At 45.8% G+C, this 13220-nt stretch overlaps 1 protein-coding gene across 1 annotated transcript in view; it reads right to left on the bottom strand.

Annotated features, from left to right (window-relative positions):
* The window catches only part of LOC140483464 (monoglyceride lipase-like), a 71077-nt gene continuing 57857 nt past the window's right edge, over positions 1-13220 (bottom strand). The window contains exons 6-7 of the mRNA XM_072581660.1: positions 5190-5405; positions 1-151 (exon numbers count right to left, since the gene is read on the bottom strand). Of these exons, the coding sequence (XP_072437761.1) occupies positions 35-151; positions 5190-5405 (333 nt within the window). The 3' untranslated portion in view covers positions 1-34. The remainder of the gene's footprint in view (positions 152-5189; positions 5406-13220) is intronic.

Here is a 13220-nt window from a genome sequence, read left to right as displayed (position 1 = left end):
TTCCTTTGTAAACTGTCCACATTTACAGGCCTGTTCAGTCTTGTTCCACTGGCGGCATCCTGTCAGCGATCCACTTCCCAATCAATGCAAAGACTTCCAGAGTAACATTCGGCACTTCTCGATGGAGCAGGTGGAAACATTTACTGAAGATCTGAAACACACCCAGAAGGGAGAGATAGTGGTGACTAAGCAGCATCGCATGAGAGACCAACTGATGTAGGTGAAAGAATCCAACTAAAATCTTATTGCAACGAAGACCAAAGTTTCTATACTATTTCCATTCCTGGAAAGGAATGAAACATTCATTTGGGAGCAAAATACCAGCAACGATCATAGAAACCCTAAAGTATGGAAGCAGGCCATTTGGCCCATTGAGTCCACACTGACCCGCGGAAGAGCCGCCCAGCCAGGGACACGACTCTACCTTATACCTGGAACCCTGCATTTCCCATGGCTGATCAATCTAGCCTTCGCATCCCTGGACACCATGGGCGAGTCAGCATGGCCAATCCACCTAATCTGTGCACCTTTGGACTGTGAGAAGAAACTGTGGAGCACCTGGAGGAAATGCACACAGACTTGGGGAGAACACAGACAGTCGCCCGAGGCTGGAATCGAACACGGGTCCCTGGTGCTGTGAGGCCAGCAGTGCTAACCACTGAGCCAATGATGGGAATGAAAAGGATTCCTTTTGATCATTGAACAGTTTTTAAGGCAGATTTTTGACTAACAAGAGAATCAAGGGTTATTGGGAATAAAGCATGAAAGTGGCTCAGACCACAATCAGATGAGGCACACTCAGTAGCAGCAGTGTGCACCATCTACAAGATGTGCTGCAGAAATTCACCCAGGCTCCTCCAGTAGCACCTTCCAAACCCACTTCTGGATTAGTGGTGCTGGAAGAGCACAGCAGTTCAGGCAGCATCCAAGGAGCTTCGAAATCGACGTTTCGGGAACGTCGATTTCGAAGCTCCTTGGATGCTGCCTGAACTGCTGTGCTCTTCCAGCACCACTAATCCAGAATCTGGTTTCCAGCATCTGCAGTCATTGTTTTTACCTTCCAAACCCATGACCATGACCATCTTGAAGAGACTGGAGGGTTTGAGTTATAAAGAGAGGTTGAATAGGCTGGGACTTTATTTTCCCTGAAGTGCAGGAGGTTGAGGGGTGACCTTAAAGAGGTTTATAAGATCATGAGGAGCATTGATAAGGTCTTTCCTCTAGAGTAGAAGAGTGCAAAACTAGAGGGCATAGGTTTAAGGTGAGAGGGGAGAGATTTAAAAGAGACCTAAGAGGCAACGTTTTCATGCAAAGGGTGATGTATGCATAGAATGAGCTGCCAGAGGAAGTGGTGGAGGCTGGTACAACTACAACATTTAAGAGGCATCTGGATGGCTACATGAATCGGAAGGGTTTGGAGGGATATGGGCCAAATGCTGGCAATGGGACTAGATTAGGTTAGGATATCTGGTTGGCATGGACGAGTTGGACTGAAGGGTCTGTTTCCATGCTGTACATCTCTATGACTTTAACTGTAATTTGTGAGGACGGTGCAAGGATGCTTCACGAGGTTTTGGACAAGCTAAGTCTAAACAGGCAAGAAACTGGCAGATGGAAGACAATGTGAACAAGTGTGAAGTTATTCACTTTGGTGAAATAACAGAAAGACAGAATTCTTTTTGAAGAGTTTCAGGTTAGGAATGTTGATGTTGAAAGAGACCTGAATGTCTTTGCTCATAAATCACTGACATGGAGGTGCAGCAAGCAATGGGAGAGACAGATGGTACACTGATCTCCATCAGAGGAGTAGAGATATCCTGCTTCAGCAGTGTTGACCCTTAGTGAGACCTCAGCTGGAGTATGCTGTAGAGTTTTGATCTCCTTAAGGAAGGAAGGATATACTTCCCATAAAGGGACTGCAACAGATGCTCACCATATTCATCCCTGGATTGGCCACGGGGAGAGATTGAGGAGACAAGGACTGTATTCTCTAGAGTCGAGCAGAATGAGATGTGATTTCATTGAAATTTACAATTTCTTGTAGAGTGGGTCAGAGTGGATATAGGTAGAATATATCCCCTGACTAGTGAGTCTCGACCCAGGGGTCAGTCTCACAATAAGGGGTAAGGTCATTTAGGATGGAGCTGAGGAAATTCTCTATTGTAGAAGGCTGCGGAAGCTCAGTCATTGTGCAAGACAGAAATGAACGGATCTTTGAATCCATCACAGGAAATCGCACGGGGGAAGTGGTATTCAGTTTTGTAAAGTTTGTGTCTTATTTTAGAATGGCAAACTGAAATGAGAAAGGGCCAGTTTAAAAACCAACACTTTGCACAGATGCTGCACAACTTGAAAGGCAAGTAAAGCTGACACCTCCGACAAGCATCATAAAAAAAACAATTTAAACACGCAATCATTGAACTGGCTACAGGCAAACAGGAGGTGAGAGATTCTGTATTAAGGTGAAGCTCTGGTTGACAAGAATAAGTTGAATGGTCTATGGACTAGTGACCAGTTACAGGTGACAAGGACTTTTTGCCTGCAGGCAACTTTGTGATGGGTGATGGGTTCTCAGGTAACTGAACCACTTAGAGCTGGGAGCAAGTTACAAAGAAATGTTTTGATCTCCTCCAGGATGTTATGTTACAGTTGTCTAAGGCATTGGTGAGATCACACTGGAAGTATTGTGTAGTTTTGGTCACCCTGTTATAAAAAGGACATAGTTAAAAGTGGAAAGAGTGCGTAGAAGATTTATGAGGATGTTACCAGGAAAGTAGGCCTGAGTTATAGGGAGGGATTGGCCAGGATAGGACTTCATTCCTTGGAATGTAGGAGATTGAGGCGTGACCTTATTGCGGTGTATAAATCATGAGAGGCATAGATAGGCAGAATGCATACAGTCTTTTTCCCAGGGATGGGGAATTGAAAACTAGACGGCATAGGTTTAAGGTGATAGGGGAAAGATTTAAGAAGAACCTGAAGGGCAACTTCTTCACCCAGAGAGTGGTGTGTGTATGGAATGGGCTGAAAGTGAAAGTGGTTGAGGCAAGTAGAACAGCAACATTTAAAAAAAGGTTGGACAGGAACATGGATGGGAAGGGTTTAGAGGAATATGGACCAAATGCAGGTAATTGGAACTGGCTGAGTGGGTGAGCATAGACCAGTTTAGGCCAAAGGGCCTGTTTCCATGCTGTATTACTCTATGACTCTAGGCCAGAAGCTCTCTGCTGTTTGCAGTTAAAATGCATTTCTAACTTGAAGAAAACCAGTGAGTTTTTCTTCAGCAGTTGCTGTAAGCTGTGACTATTAATTGATAAATCAGAGGCATATTACAGGAGAAGCAGCCACCCTGTACCTCTCAGAAAATGGGGGAAATATTTGGAAACAAGGAAACCAGGAAGCAACCTTCGGATCAGCAACAACCAAATTTGTGGACAAAGATGGCTGAGCTGCCTCTCCAGTTTTTCCTCATCTATACTTCTGTCTGAATTCACTGTCACAGAAGGCTGTGGAGGCCATGTCATTGAGTATATTTAAGACTGAGATAGATAGGTTCTTGAGGATCAAGGGGATCAAGGGTTACAGGGAGAAAGCAGGAGAATGGGGTTGAGAAATGTATCAACTAGGAGGAAGGGAGGACCTCAGATGCTGGACACTGTTCAACTGAGAAACTTATCAGCCATGACTGAATGGTGGAGCAACTCAATGGGCTGAATGGCCCAATTTCTGCTCCTATGTCTTCTTGTGTGTGTGTGTGTGTGTGTGTGTGTGTGTGTATGTGTGTGTGTATCTAAGGGATTAGAGTTTTAATTAGTTGTGATTGTTTATAATTGTTTTACCTGCACTTTGATTTTGAATGCATGACTCCAGTGAGTTGTGACATAAGAACATATTAAATTGGATAGACATTTTAAATGTTCACATAAAATGGCAGCATAGGCTCGTTAAACTGGAAGACCTACTCCTGCTCCTATATATCTATCTTAAATGTACTCAATGCATCCCATGACTGTTAGCACAGAATTTGCCACCAAGCTACATGAAGAGATGTTTGCACAAGCCAACAGGGCTGGTTTTAAGAAGCACATGAAAAGAAGAGAGAGGAGCTATAGAGGTTTAGATGGGAAATTTCAGAGTCAGCTGAAGGCTGCAATACCAGTTTGATGAGAATTGGGGCCAGAATGACGGGGTTGTGGGGCTGAAGCGAAGAACAGAGATGGGAGACGAGGGCATGGAGGGATTCATAAATGAAGAAGAGATTGTTGATCAGGAATCAGTTGAGAAGTCAATGAGCACATGGGCTGATTGATACAGAGTGGATTGGCTTTTGATAAATGGTGAAAAATGGGCCATTACAATATGTACCACTGCATTTTATGCAGCTCCTTAGGACAAGTTGAGATAAAAAAAAACGATTGAAGGACTATTCAAGGTTAGATTAGATTACTTACATTGTAGAAACATGCCTTTCAGCCCAGCAAGTCCACACCGACCCTCTGAAGAGCAACCCACCCAGACCTCTATGCCTAACACTATGGGCAGTTTAGCATGGCCAATTCACTTAACCTGCACATTTTGGGACTGTGGGAGGAAACTAGAGCAAACCCACGCAGACACGGGGAGATTGTGCAAACTCCACACAGACAGTTGCCTGAGGCAGGAATTGAACCCTAGTCTCTGGCGCTGTGAGACAGCAGTGCTAACCACTGTGCCACCCAAACACGTACGCTACCTCTGGAAAAAAAATCTACTCTGCTTTCTTTTTGTGAGCTTTGACAGAGCGTGAGATAAATGAATATAGGATCAATCCAGTTTACTTTTATTTCATTCATTTGTAGGATGTGGTGTCGTTGGCTGGGCTCAGCATTTATTGCCCATCCCTAGTTGCCCCTTGAGAAGGTGGGGGTGAGCTGCCTTCTTGACCCACTGCGGTCCACCTGCTGTGGGTTTACCTACGATGCCCTGATGGAGGGAATTCCAGGATTTTGACCCAGCGACAGTGAAGGAACGGCGATATATTTCCAAGTCAGCTTGTGATTGGTGTGGAGGTTTCACAGTGGAGGGAAAGAGGGATGTGCTGTGGTGAGACCCAGCAGCATTCCCTGGTGGGCACTGGGACAGACTGGTTATGTATGATGTGGGGCTCACAGAGGTTGGGAATGGACACCAAGGGGAAGAGAAAGCCTCACCTTCAGAGTCTTGTCCGAGCTCGTCGATAGCTTGTACAGGAGGAAGGAGCCCCTGATATCACACAGTTTATCTGCATCACCGTGTAAAATCAACATTGGCCAAGTGATGGTAGGCACCACTTTCTCCAGTTTGGCAACCGCTTGTAACACTTGAACAGTGAATCTCATCCTATACGGTCCGTGGTAATTGAGAGGATCATTATTGAATATCTTTACCTGCAAGAACCAAAACACGTCACATATACACATTGGGACTTCAACAGCGCTGTTCAGCATCTACGCAAATTGTGTGAAATCAAAACAGGGAGAGGAATCATTTTGAGTCGAAAAGTGTGGTGCTGGAAAAACACAGCCGGTCAGGCAGCATCCGAGAAGCAGGAGAGTTAACACTTCAAGCATGTTTCCTGGTAAAGAGTTTATGCCCGAAACATCGATTCTGCTGCTCCTCGGATGCTGCCTGACCTGCTGTGCTTTTCCAGCACCACACTCTCGACTCTGATCTCCAGCATCTGCTGTCCTCACTTTCTCCTAGGAATTGTTTTGAACTGTTTTGATACTTAGAAACACTGTCAGAGGCGCAACGGTGAACATTGAGGGAGGAAAAGGCAAACCAGGCAGCCGTAGTTGGGATGTGGTGGGGGGAGTAGGATAAGGAGATTGATGGGTACGAGCGTCATAAATGAAGCAGGCAGTAGCAGCATCTTGATGAGCCAGGCCATGGTGTTTAGATATGGGTACTGCATTCACATTTAGAAAGACAGATCTGAATGTGGTTGAGGTAATGTTACTTTTTAGTCATTCCCAGGGCATAGGCCTTGCTGGCTGGGCCAGAATTTAATGCCCATCACTAAATGCCCAGGGGCCAGTTCAGAGTCAACCACATGGCAAGGTTGATAAGGCGCCCAGAACTATTTGCAATATTCCAGCTGTCTTGGAAAATTTTAGCAAAACCTCCTGATGTTTATATTCATGATGTCTCTTGAAATCAAGCCAAATATAGTCAAGGCGACTTCCAGATGATTGTTGTTTTAGAAAGAGTTGCAACCATAAAGTCATAGAGTCATACAGCACGGAAACAGACCCTTCAGTTCAACCAGTCCATGCCGAACATAATCCCAAACTAATCTAGTCCCACCTGCCCCTGCCTGGCCCAGATCCCCCCAAACCTTTCCTATTCACGTACCCATCCGAAAGTCTTCTCAACAACTTCTCAGCAACTGTACCCGCATCCACCCCTTCCTCTGGAAGGTAATTCCACACGTGAGCCACCCTCTGCGTAAAACATTTGCCCCTCACGTCTTTTTAAAATCTCTCTCCTTTCACCATAAAAATGTGCCCCCTCCTCTTGAAACCCCGTATCCAAGGAAAACAACAACTGCCATTAACTCTATTGATATCCCTCATTATTTTATAAACCTCTATAAAGTTACCTCTCAACCTTCTACACTCCAGTGAAAAAGGATCCATCCTCTCCTTATAACTCAAACCTTCCATACCTGACAACGTCCAGGTAAATCTCTTCTGAACCATCCCCAGTTTAATAGTATCCTTCCTACAACTGGGTGACCAGAACTGGATACAGTAGCCCAGAAGTGGCCTTACCAACGTCCTGTACAACCTCAACATGACTTCCCAACTCTGTTCCTTGCATAAACACCATTCAAGCCTTAAGATTTCTTTCAGTACTATTTATGAATAACATGTATATGATGTTAAGTTACCAGAGCTCGGATGGCATGGTGGCTCAGTGGTTAGCATTGCTGCCTCACGGCACCAGGGTTCTAGGTTTGATTCCAGCCTCGGGCGACTGTCTGTATGGAGTTTGCACATTCTCCCTGTGTCTGAGTGGGTGTGCTCCGGTTTCCTCCCACAGTCCAAAGATGTGCGAGTCAGGTGAATTGGTCATGCTAAATTGCCCATAGTGTTAGGTGCATTAGTCAGAAGGAAATAGGTCTGAGTGGGTTACTCTTCAGAGGGTCGGTGTGGACTGGTTGGGCCAAAGGGCCTGTTCCCACACTGTAGGGAATCTAAAAAAAAAGCTCCCTGGTGTATCAAAGAAAGGATGTATCCAACACCCCATCAACAATTCCGAGCCATGTGGGATCAAGAATACTCAGAGGATTGTGAATCTTTGTAAATCCCTATCATGGAGGGCTGTGAAAGCTCAGTCTTTGAGTATGTTTCAAGCAGGTTTTTAAACAGCTATGATAATAAGGGATATGGAAACGGTATGGGACAAAGGATGTTCAGGCATGATTGCACTGAATAGCAGAGCAGGTTTGACGGGCCGAATGGCCTACTCCTGTGCCTAAGTTCCTCTCACTATCATTATAAGCATCAACAGCCTGGGGATTACTGTCGACCAGTCTCTGAACTGGACCACTGATATAAATACTGTGAACACAAGGGCAGGCCAGAGGCTGGGCAAATAACTCACCTCCCGACTCCCCAAATCCTGTCCACCACCTACAAGGCACAGGTCATGAGTGTGATGGAATATCCCCATTTGTCTGGATAGGTGCAGTTCCAATAACACACGAGCAGTTTGACACCATCCAGGACAAAGCTGCTGGCTTGACTGGCACTACACCCACACCCTGCCTCTCTTCACCATTGAGGTAGCAGATTCCAGAAAGGGGGATTACACATGATCAACATAATCTCGGCAAAACGGGATTGGGGTCAACTGAAAAGTTTCCCAAATAGGGACACAAACAAAGCTCCTTCGAATGTTTAAGATGTAATGAGAATCCCTCCCATAGAGAACAAAATCCAGAAGCAAAAAGGTAGATATTGTCAAGTTGGTACAGGAGTAGCTTGCAAGTCTACCCACAGTAAAAGAAGCTAAGGAAGACTAAGAGTTTGGTGGACGAGCAGCCTTGAGGAAAGAGGATAACAGGAGGCGGCCAAGCAGCCAACAGAAGAAGTACAACATTTCCCAGTCAATAAAAGGTGGAGCTGGAAAAGCACAGCAGGTCAGACATCATCGGAGGAGCAGGAGAGTCAACATTTCGGATCAGGACTGGGAACGGGGAGGGGAGCTCAGAAATAAATAGAGGGAAGGTATGGGGCTGGGGGAAAGGTAACTGGTGTGGTACTAGGTGGAAGCAGGTAGGAGGCTCCCTGCCTCATTCCTGATGAAGGGCTTTTGCCTGAAACGTCGATTTTCCTGCTCCTCGGATGCTGCCTGACCTGCTCTGCTTTTCCAGCACCTGATCTAAACTCTGGTTTCCAACATCTGCAGTCCACACTTTTGCCGGGTTAGGTCAGGTCAGGGAGGTGGGGAGGAGAGGGAGGGTTGGACAAGGGATGAGGTTGGGGGTGGAAAGATTTTGAAATTACTATTCACAATATTTCTTTATTCATTCACAGGCTTCGCTGGCCAGGCCAGCATTTATTGCCCATCCCTAATTGCTCCTAAGGAGGCTAAGAGTCAACCACATTGCTGTGAGTCTGGAGTCACATGTAGGCCAGACCAGGTAAGGATGACAGATTTTCTTCCTTCATGAGTAAGAGGCTTTCTCTCTCAACAATCGACAACAGTTCCATGGTCACCATTAGACTCTTAATTCCAGATTTTTACAGTTATGGATCAGATCAGACACCTCAAAATATATTAAGAAGGTAGCCAGACCCCAAATTCTTCTTATTTCAACGGTAAATACAAGGTGCTGCATTCCAGATGCAACTCAATTGGTCAAACTAATCAATGTTAAGCAAAGTACAATTTATTCAAACACTATAGTTAAAACACAATAAAAGAAAGAATTTGGAATAACTTTAATCTACTGGAAAACCTACCAGAACAATAGATTATCTTACTACTAAACAGTAACTGTTCCAACATAGTATCATCCTAAACACATCCGTAGGAAAAGGCAAACAGACTGTCTCACATGCAGTTCTCCAATCCAGGAGGAAAGAACATCAAAAGACAATTCTGAGACAAAACTCAGAGATAGTGTAGCAGCTGGGAGAAATTCATTGCCTTCCAACTCTGCTGAGACCCCGGCAACAATTGCTGAATGCAAACTAAAAGTGCTTGATCTGTGAGAGCTGGACCACACCCATTCAGGCTGCTTCTATTGTTCTACTTTTTAAAAACCCCAAAGCCTCACACGTTGTTTATCTTCTCATAGACTGCTCAGTACCTGTCTCCCAATCTCTCCCTGAAAATACGCCTCTTAAGGCCACAGTATCGTCAGGTTATTGAATTCAAATTCCGCCATCTGCCGTGGTGGGGTTTGAATGTAAGTGCCATCAGAGGGCACCTAACCCTTGGTAAGGGGAAGAAACCTATCAGGTATGCTGTTCTTGAAGAGGTGATGGTAAATCATTGCAGCCTGTTCTGTGATGACATTCTGACCTTGCTGCTGGGGAAGGTGTACCAGAAGTTTGACCCAGCAATGAGGAAATGCATTGCATTTCTCAAATTGTGCGACTTTGAGGTGTACTTAGAGCTGATGATGTTCCCACATTCTGCTGCCCTTGTCCCTCTACAGGGAAGAAAATGCAAATTTGAGAGTAGAATACCAGCCAGAAGCCAGAGTTGACAGAAACTTACAATCTGCTGCTTCTGGATCCAATAATTTGAAGGAATGCGAGTGGGGATTTGACACATCTGTAAGAGGATAATGTCCTTAAAAGGTGAACTCAAATATCCATCTCCATTGAAATATTTCTCTAACCCTGCTCATGGATACTATATAAAGCAGGACACAAAATTGAGCTCTGGAAATGTTGCTGTACTCAATGAGTTAATGTTTGTCATATTTACAGCGATGGATGAAAAATTACCAACAACCTGTTGGTCCAGTTCTGCTCGATAGTGGCAGTAGCCATCACATGATCAGTAATGACCTTTCACTACTTGACCTTTGAACGGGTCCCATGGTGAAGGACATCGCCTTGGAGATGGTGCATAATCATTTAGCGTAATTGTTAATCTCTCCTCCCTCCAATCCCTCATCCCAATATTTATATCAAGACTGAATAACCTCCAGGGAAAAACCATTTTATATGACTTTACTGAAGCATGTTAGTCACTAACTGAGGATTATAGCAGCATGTGACAATATAGAGTTACATTAATTGGCAGCATGTCTGTAATGCTACACTATTCAATAATAATTTCCATAGTGTGTGTTTGTCCATTGCTGCTAATTTGAGTTTCCAGCCCTGAACAATCCAACTATCAAACTGGAATGCAGCAACAGCAACATTCTTAACAAATAAATCATCGCAAGGTGCTCACCGAATCAGCCCAGATTGGGGGTAAAGCCCATGACCTTCGTTTGGGAGGGGGCAGGAACATCAATGAAGCTGTGGTTGAACTCTGTGATGAACAATGGAGCTCTCTTGTGAATGGCACGGTCATGGAAATCCACAGCATCGATAAAACCCTTCGGCCCATCACTTCCATGCTGGTTAAACAACCATTTAACTACTCGAATCCCATTCTCCTCCACTTGGTAGAAAACCCTCAGATTGAGATTTGTTTTGTCCTTTTTACTCGAGTACAGGAGTACAGGTGTACAGGACTATGCGAGTACAGGAGTAGAGATTAGATTCGATTCCCTACAGTGTGGAAACAGGCCCTTCGGCCCAACCAGTCCACATCGACCCTCCAAAGAGTAACCCACCCAGACCCATTTCCCTCTCACTAATTCACCTAACACTACGGGCAATTTAGCATGGCCAATTCACCTTACCTGCACATCTTTGGACTGTGGGAGGAAACTAGAGCACCCGGAGGAAACCCACGCAGACACGGGGAGAATGTGCAAACTCCACACAGACAGTCGCCCAGGGCTGGAATCAAACCTGGGACCCTGGTGCTGTGAGGCAGCAGTGTGAACCACTGAGCCACCGTACCGCCCACAGAGTAAAGGAGTACAGGAGTACAGGTGCACAAGGATACGGCAGTATGAGAGTACAGGTGTACAGGAGTACAGACATTAAGGAATACAGGTGTATAGGAGAACGGGGTACAGGTGTACAGGAATAAAGGAGAACAGGAGTAAAGGAGAACAGGTTACAGGAGTACAGGTGTACAGGAGAACAGGGGTACAGGAGTACAAATGTATAGGAGTAAAGGAGTATGGAAGTACAGGAGAACGGGAGTACAGGAATATGGGAATACAGGAAATGGGAGTACAGGTGTACAGGGATACAGGAGTTTACAGGAGTACAGGTATACAGGTGTACAGAAGTAAAGGAGTACAGGAGTACAGGTGTATAGGAGTTCATGAGTACAGATGTACAGGAATAAAGGAGAACAGGAGTAAAGGAGAACAGGTTACAGGAGTACAGGTGTATAGGAGTACAGGGGTACAGGTGTACAAGAGTAAAGGAATACAGAGTACAGGCATATAGGAGTAAAGGAGTACAGAGTACAGGGGTACAGGTGTATAGGAGTACATGGGTACAGGTGTACAAGAGTAAAGGAATACAGAGTACAGGCATATAGGAGTAAAGGAGTACAGAGTACAGGGGTACAGGAGTAAAGGAGTACAGGAGTAAAGGAGTACAGGTGTACAGGTGTTGCAGGAGTAAAGGAGTACAGGAGTACAGGTGTGCAGGAGTAAAGGAGTACAGGTGTACAGGTGTGCAGGAGTAAAGGACTACAGGTGTACATGTGTACAGAAGTACAGGTGAACTGGAGTACATGTGTATAATGGATAATGTTGCCCCACATTGTACCATCCTAGGGATAATGGTACCAAGGTACCTCAGCCTGACCCCACTGCCACATATACCGTTGCTGCTGCTGGAACATTCTGCCTCTCCCATCTCTTCCTGTGCCTCAGGAACATGCCCAGTCTGGATCCACTCACATACTGGGCCGAGACACAACTATAGCCACTGAGAGACTGGCCGACTTATCGCCAAGACACCCAGGCCGACTTATCGACGAGACACCAGGCCGACTTATCGCCAAGAGACCCAAGCCGACATATTACCGAGAGACCAGGCCGACATATTGCCCAGAGACCAGGCCGACTTATCGATGAGAGACCAGGCTTATATATCGCCAAACAAATCAGGCCGACATATCGCCGAGAGACCAGGCCGACATATCGACGAGAAACCAGGCCGACATATCACTGAGAACAGGCCGATTTATCGGCAAGAGACCAGGCCAACGTATTGCTGAGAGACCAGGCTGACTTATCAACAAGAGACCAGGCCAACGTATCAATGAGAAATCAGGTCGACATATTGCCGAGAGACCAGGCCGACTTATCAACGAGAGACCAGGCCAACGTAGCGCCGAGAGACCAGGCCACCATATCGCCGAGAGACCAGGCCGACATATCACTGAGAGACCAGGCTGATATATCGCCGAGAAACCAGGTGGACATATTGCCGAGAGACAGGCTGATATATTGCCGAGAGACCAGGACGACGTATCGTCCAGAGACCAGGCCGACATAACGCCCAGAGACCAGATCGACAAATCACCGAGAGAACCAGGCCAACGTATTGCCTAGAGACCAGGCTGATATATCACCAAGAAACCAGGCCAACATAACACCCAGAGTCCAGGTCAACGTATCGCCTAGAGACCAGGCCAATGTATCATTGAGAGACCAGGCTGACATCTCGCAAGAGACCAGGCCAACGTAATGCCTAGAGACCAGGCTGACTTATCACTAAGAAACCAGGCTGATGTATTGCCGAGAAACCAGGCTGACGTATTGCCAAGAGACCAGACCAATCCTTAGCCCACATCCCTATCCTATCAAGATCCCTCGATAATTTTGGATAACCTTCCTCGCTATCAACTATAGCAATCTTTCACCAGTCTGTACATGTTTGAAGATGATTCAAGTCATGGGGGATGGTGAAGCACAGACAGTTCACCTCCATGGTGTGTGGGTGGCACTGAGATGCTACAAATTCTTGTGATGAGCAAGTCCGTGAAGCCGGGTTGCTAATGATTGGCACGGCATTGCCAACACAGCATGAGGCGTGCAAGACCTGCCTGGAAAATCACCAGCATTTCTGAACCTGAAGACCCTGTAGAAT

This window comes from Chiloscyllium punctatum, chromosome 12 (genome assembly GCF_047496795.1).
Source record: "Chiloscyllium punctatum isolate Juve2018m chromosome 12, sChiPun1.3, whole genome shotgun sequence".
NCBI lineage: Eukaryota > Metazoa > Chordata > Chondrichthyes > Orectolobiformes > Hemiscylliidae > Chiloscyllium > Chiloscyllium punctatum.
Note: the sequence above shows the minus strand (reverse complement) of the source record. Positions and strands in the feature narration are given on the sequence as shown.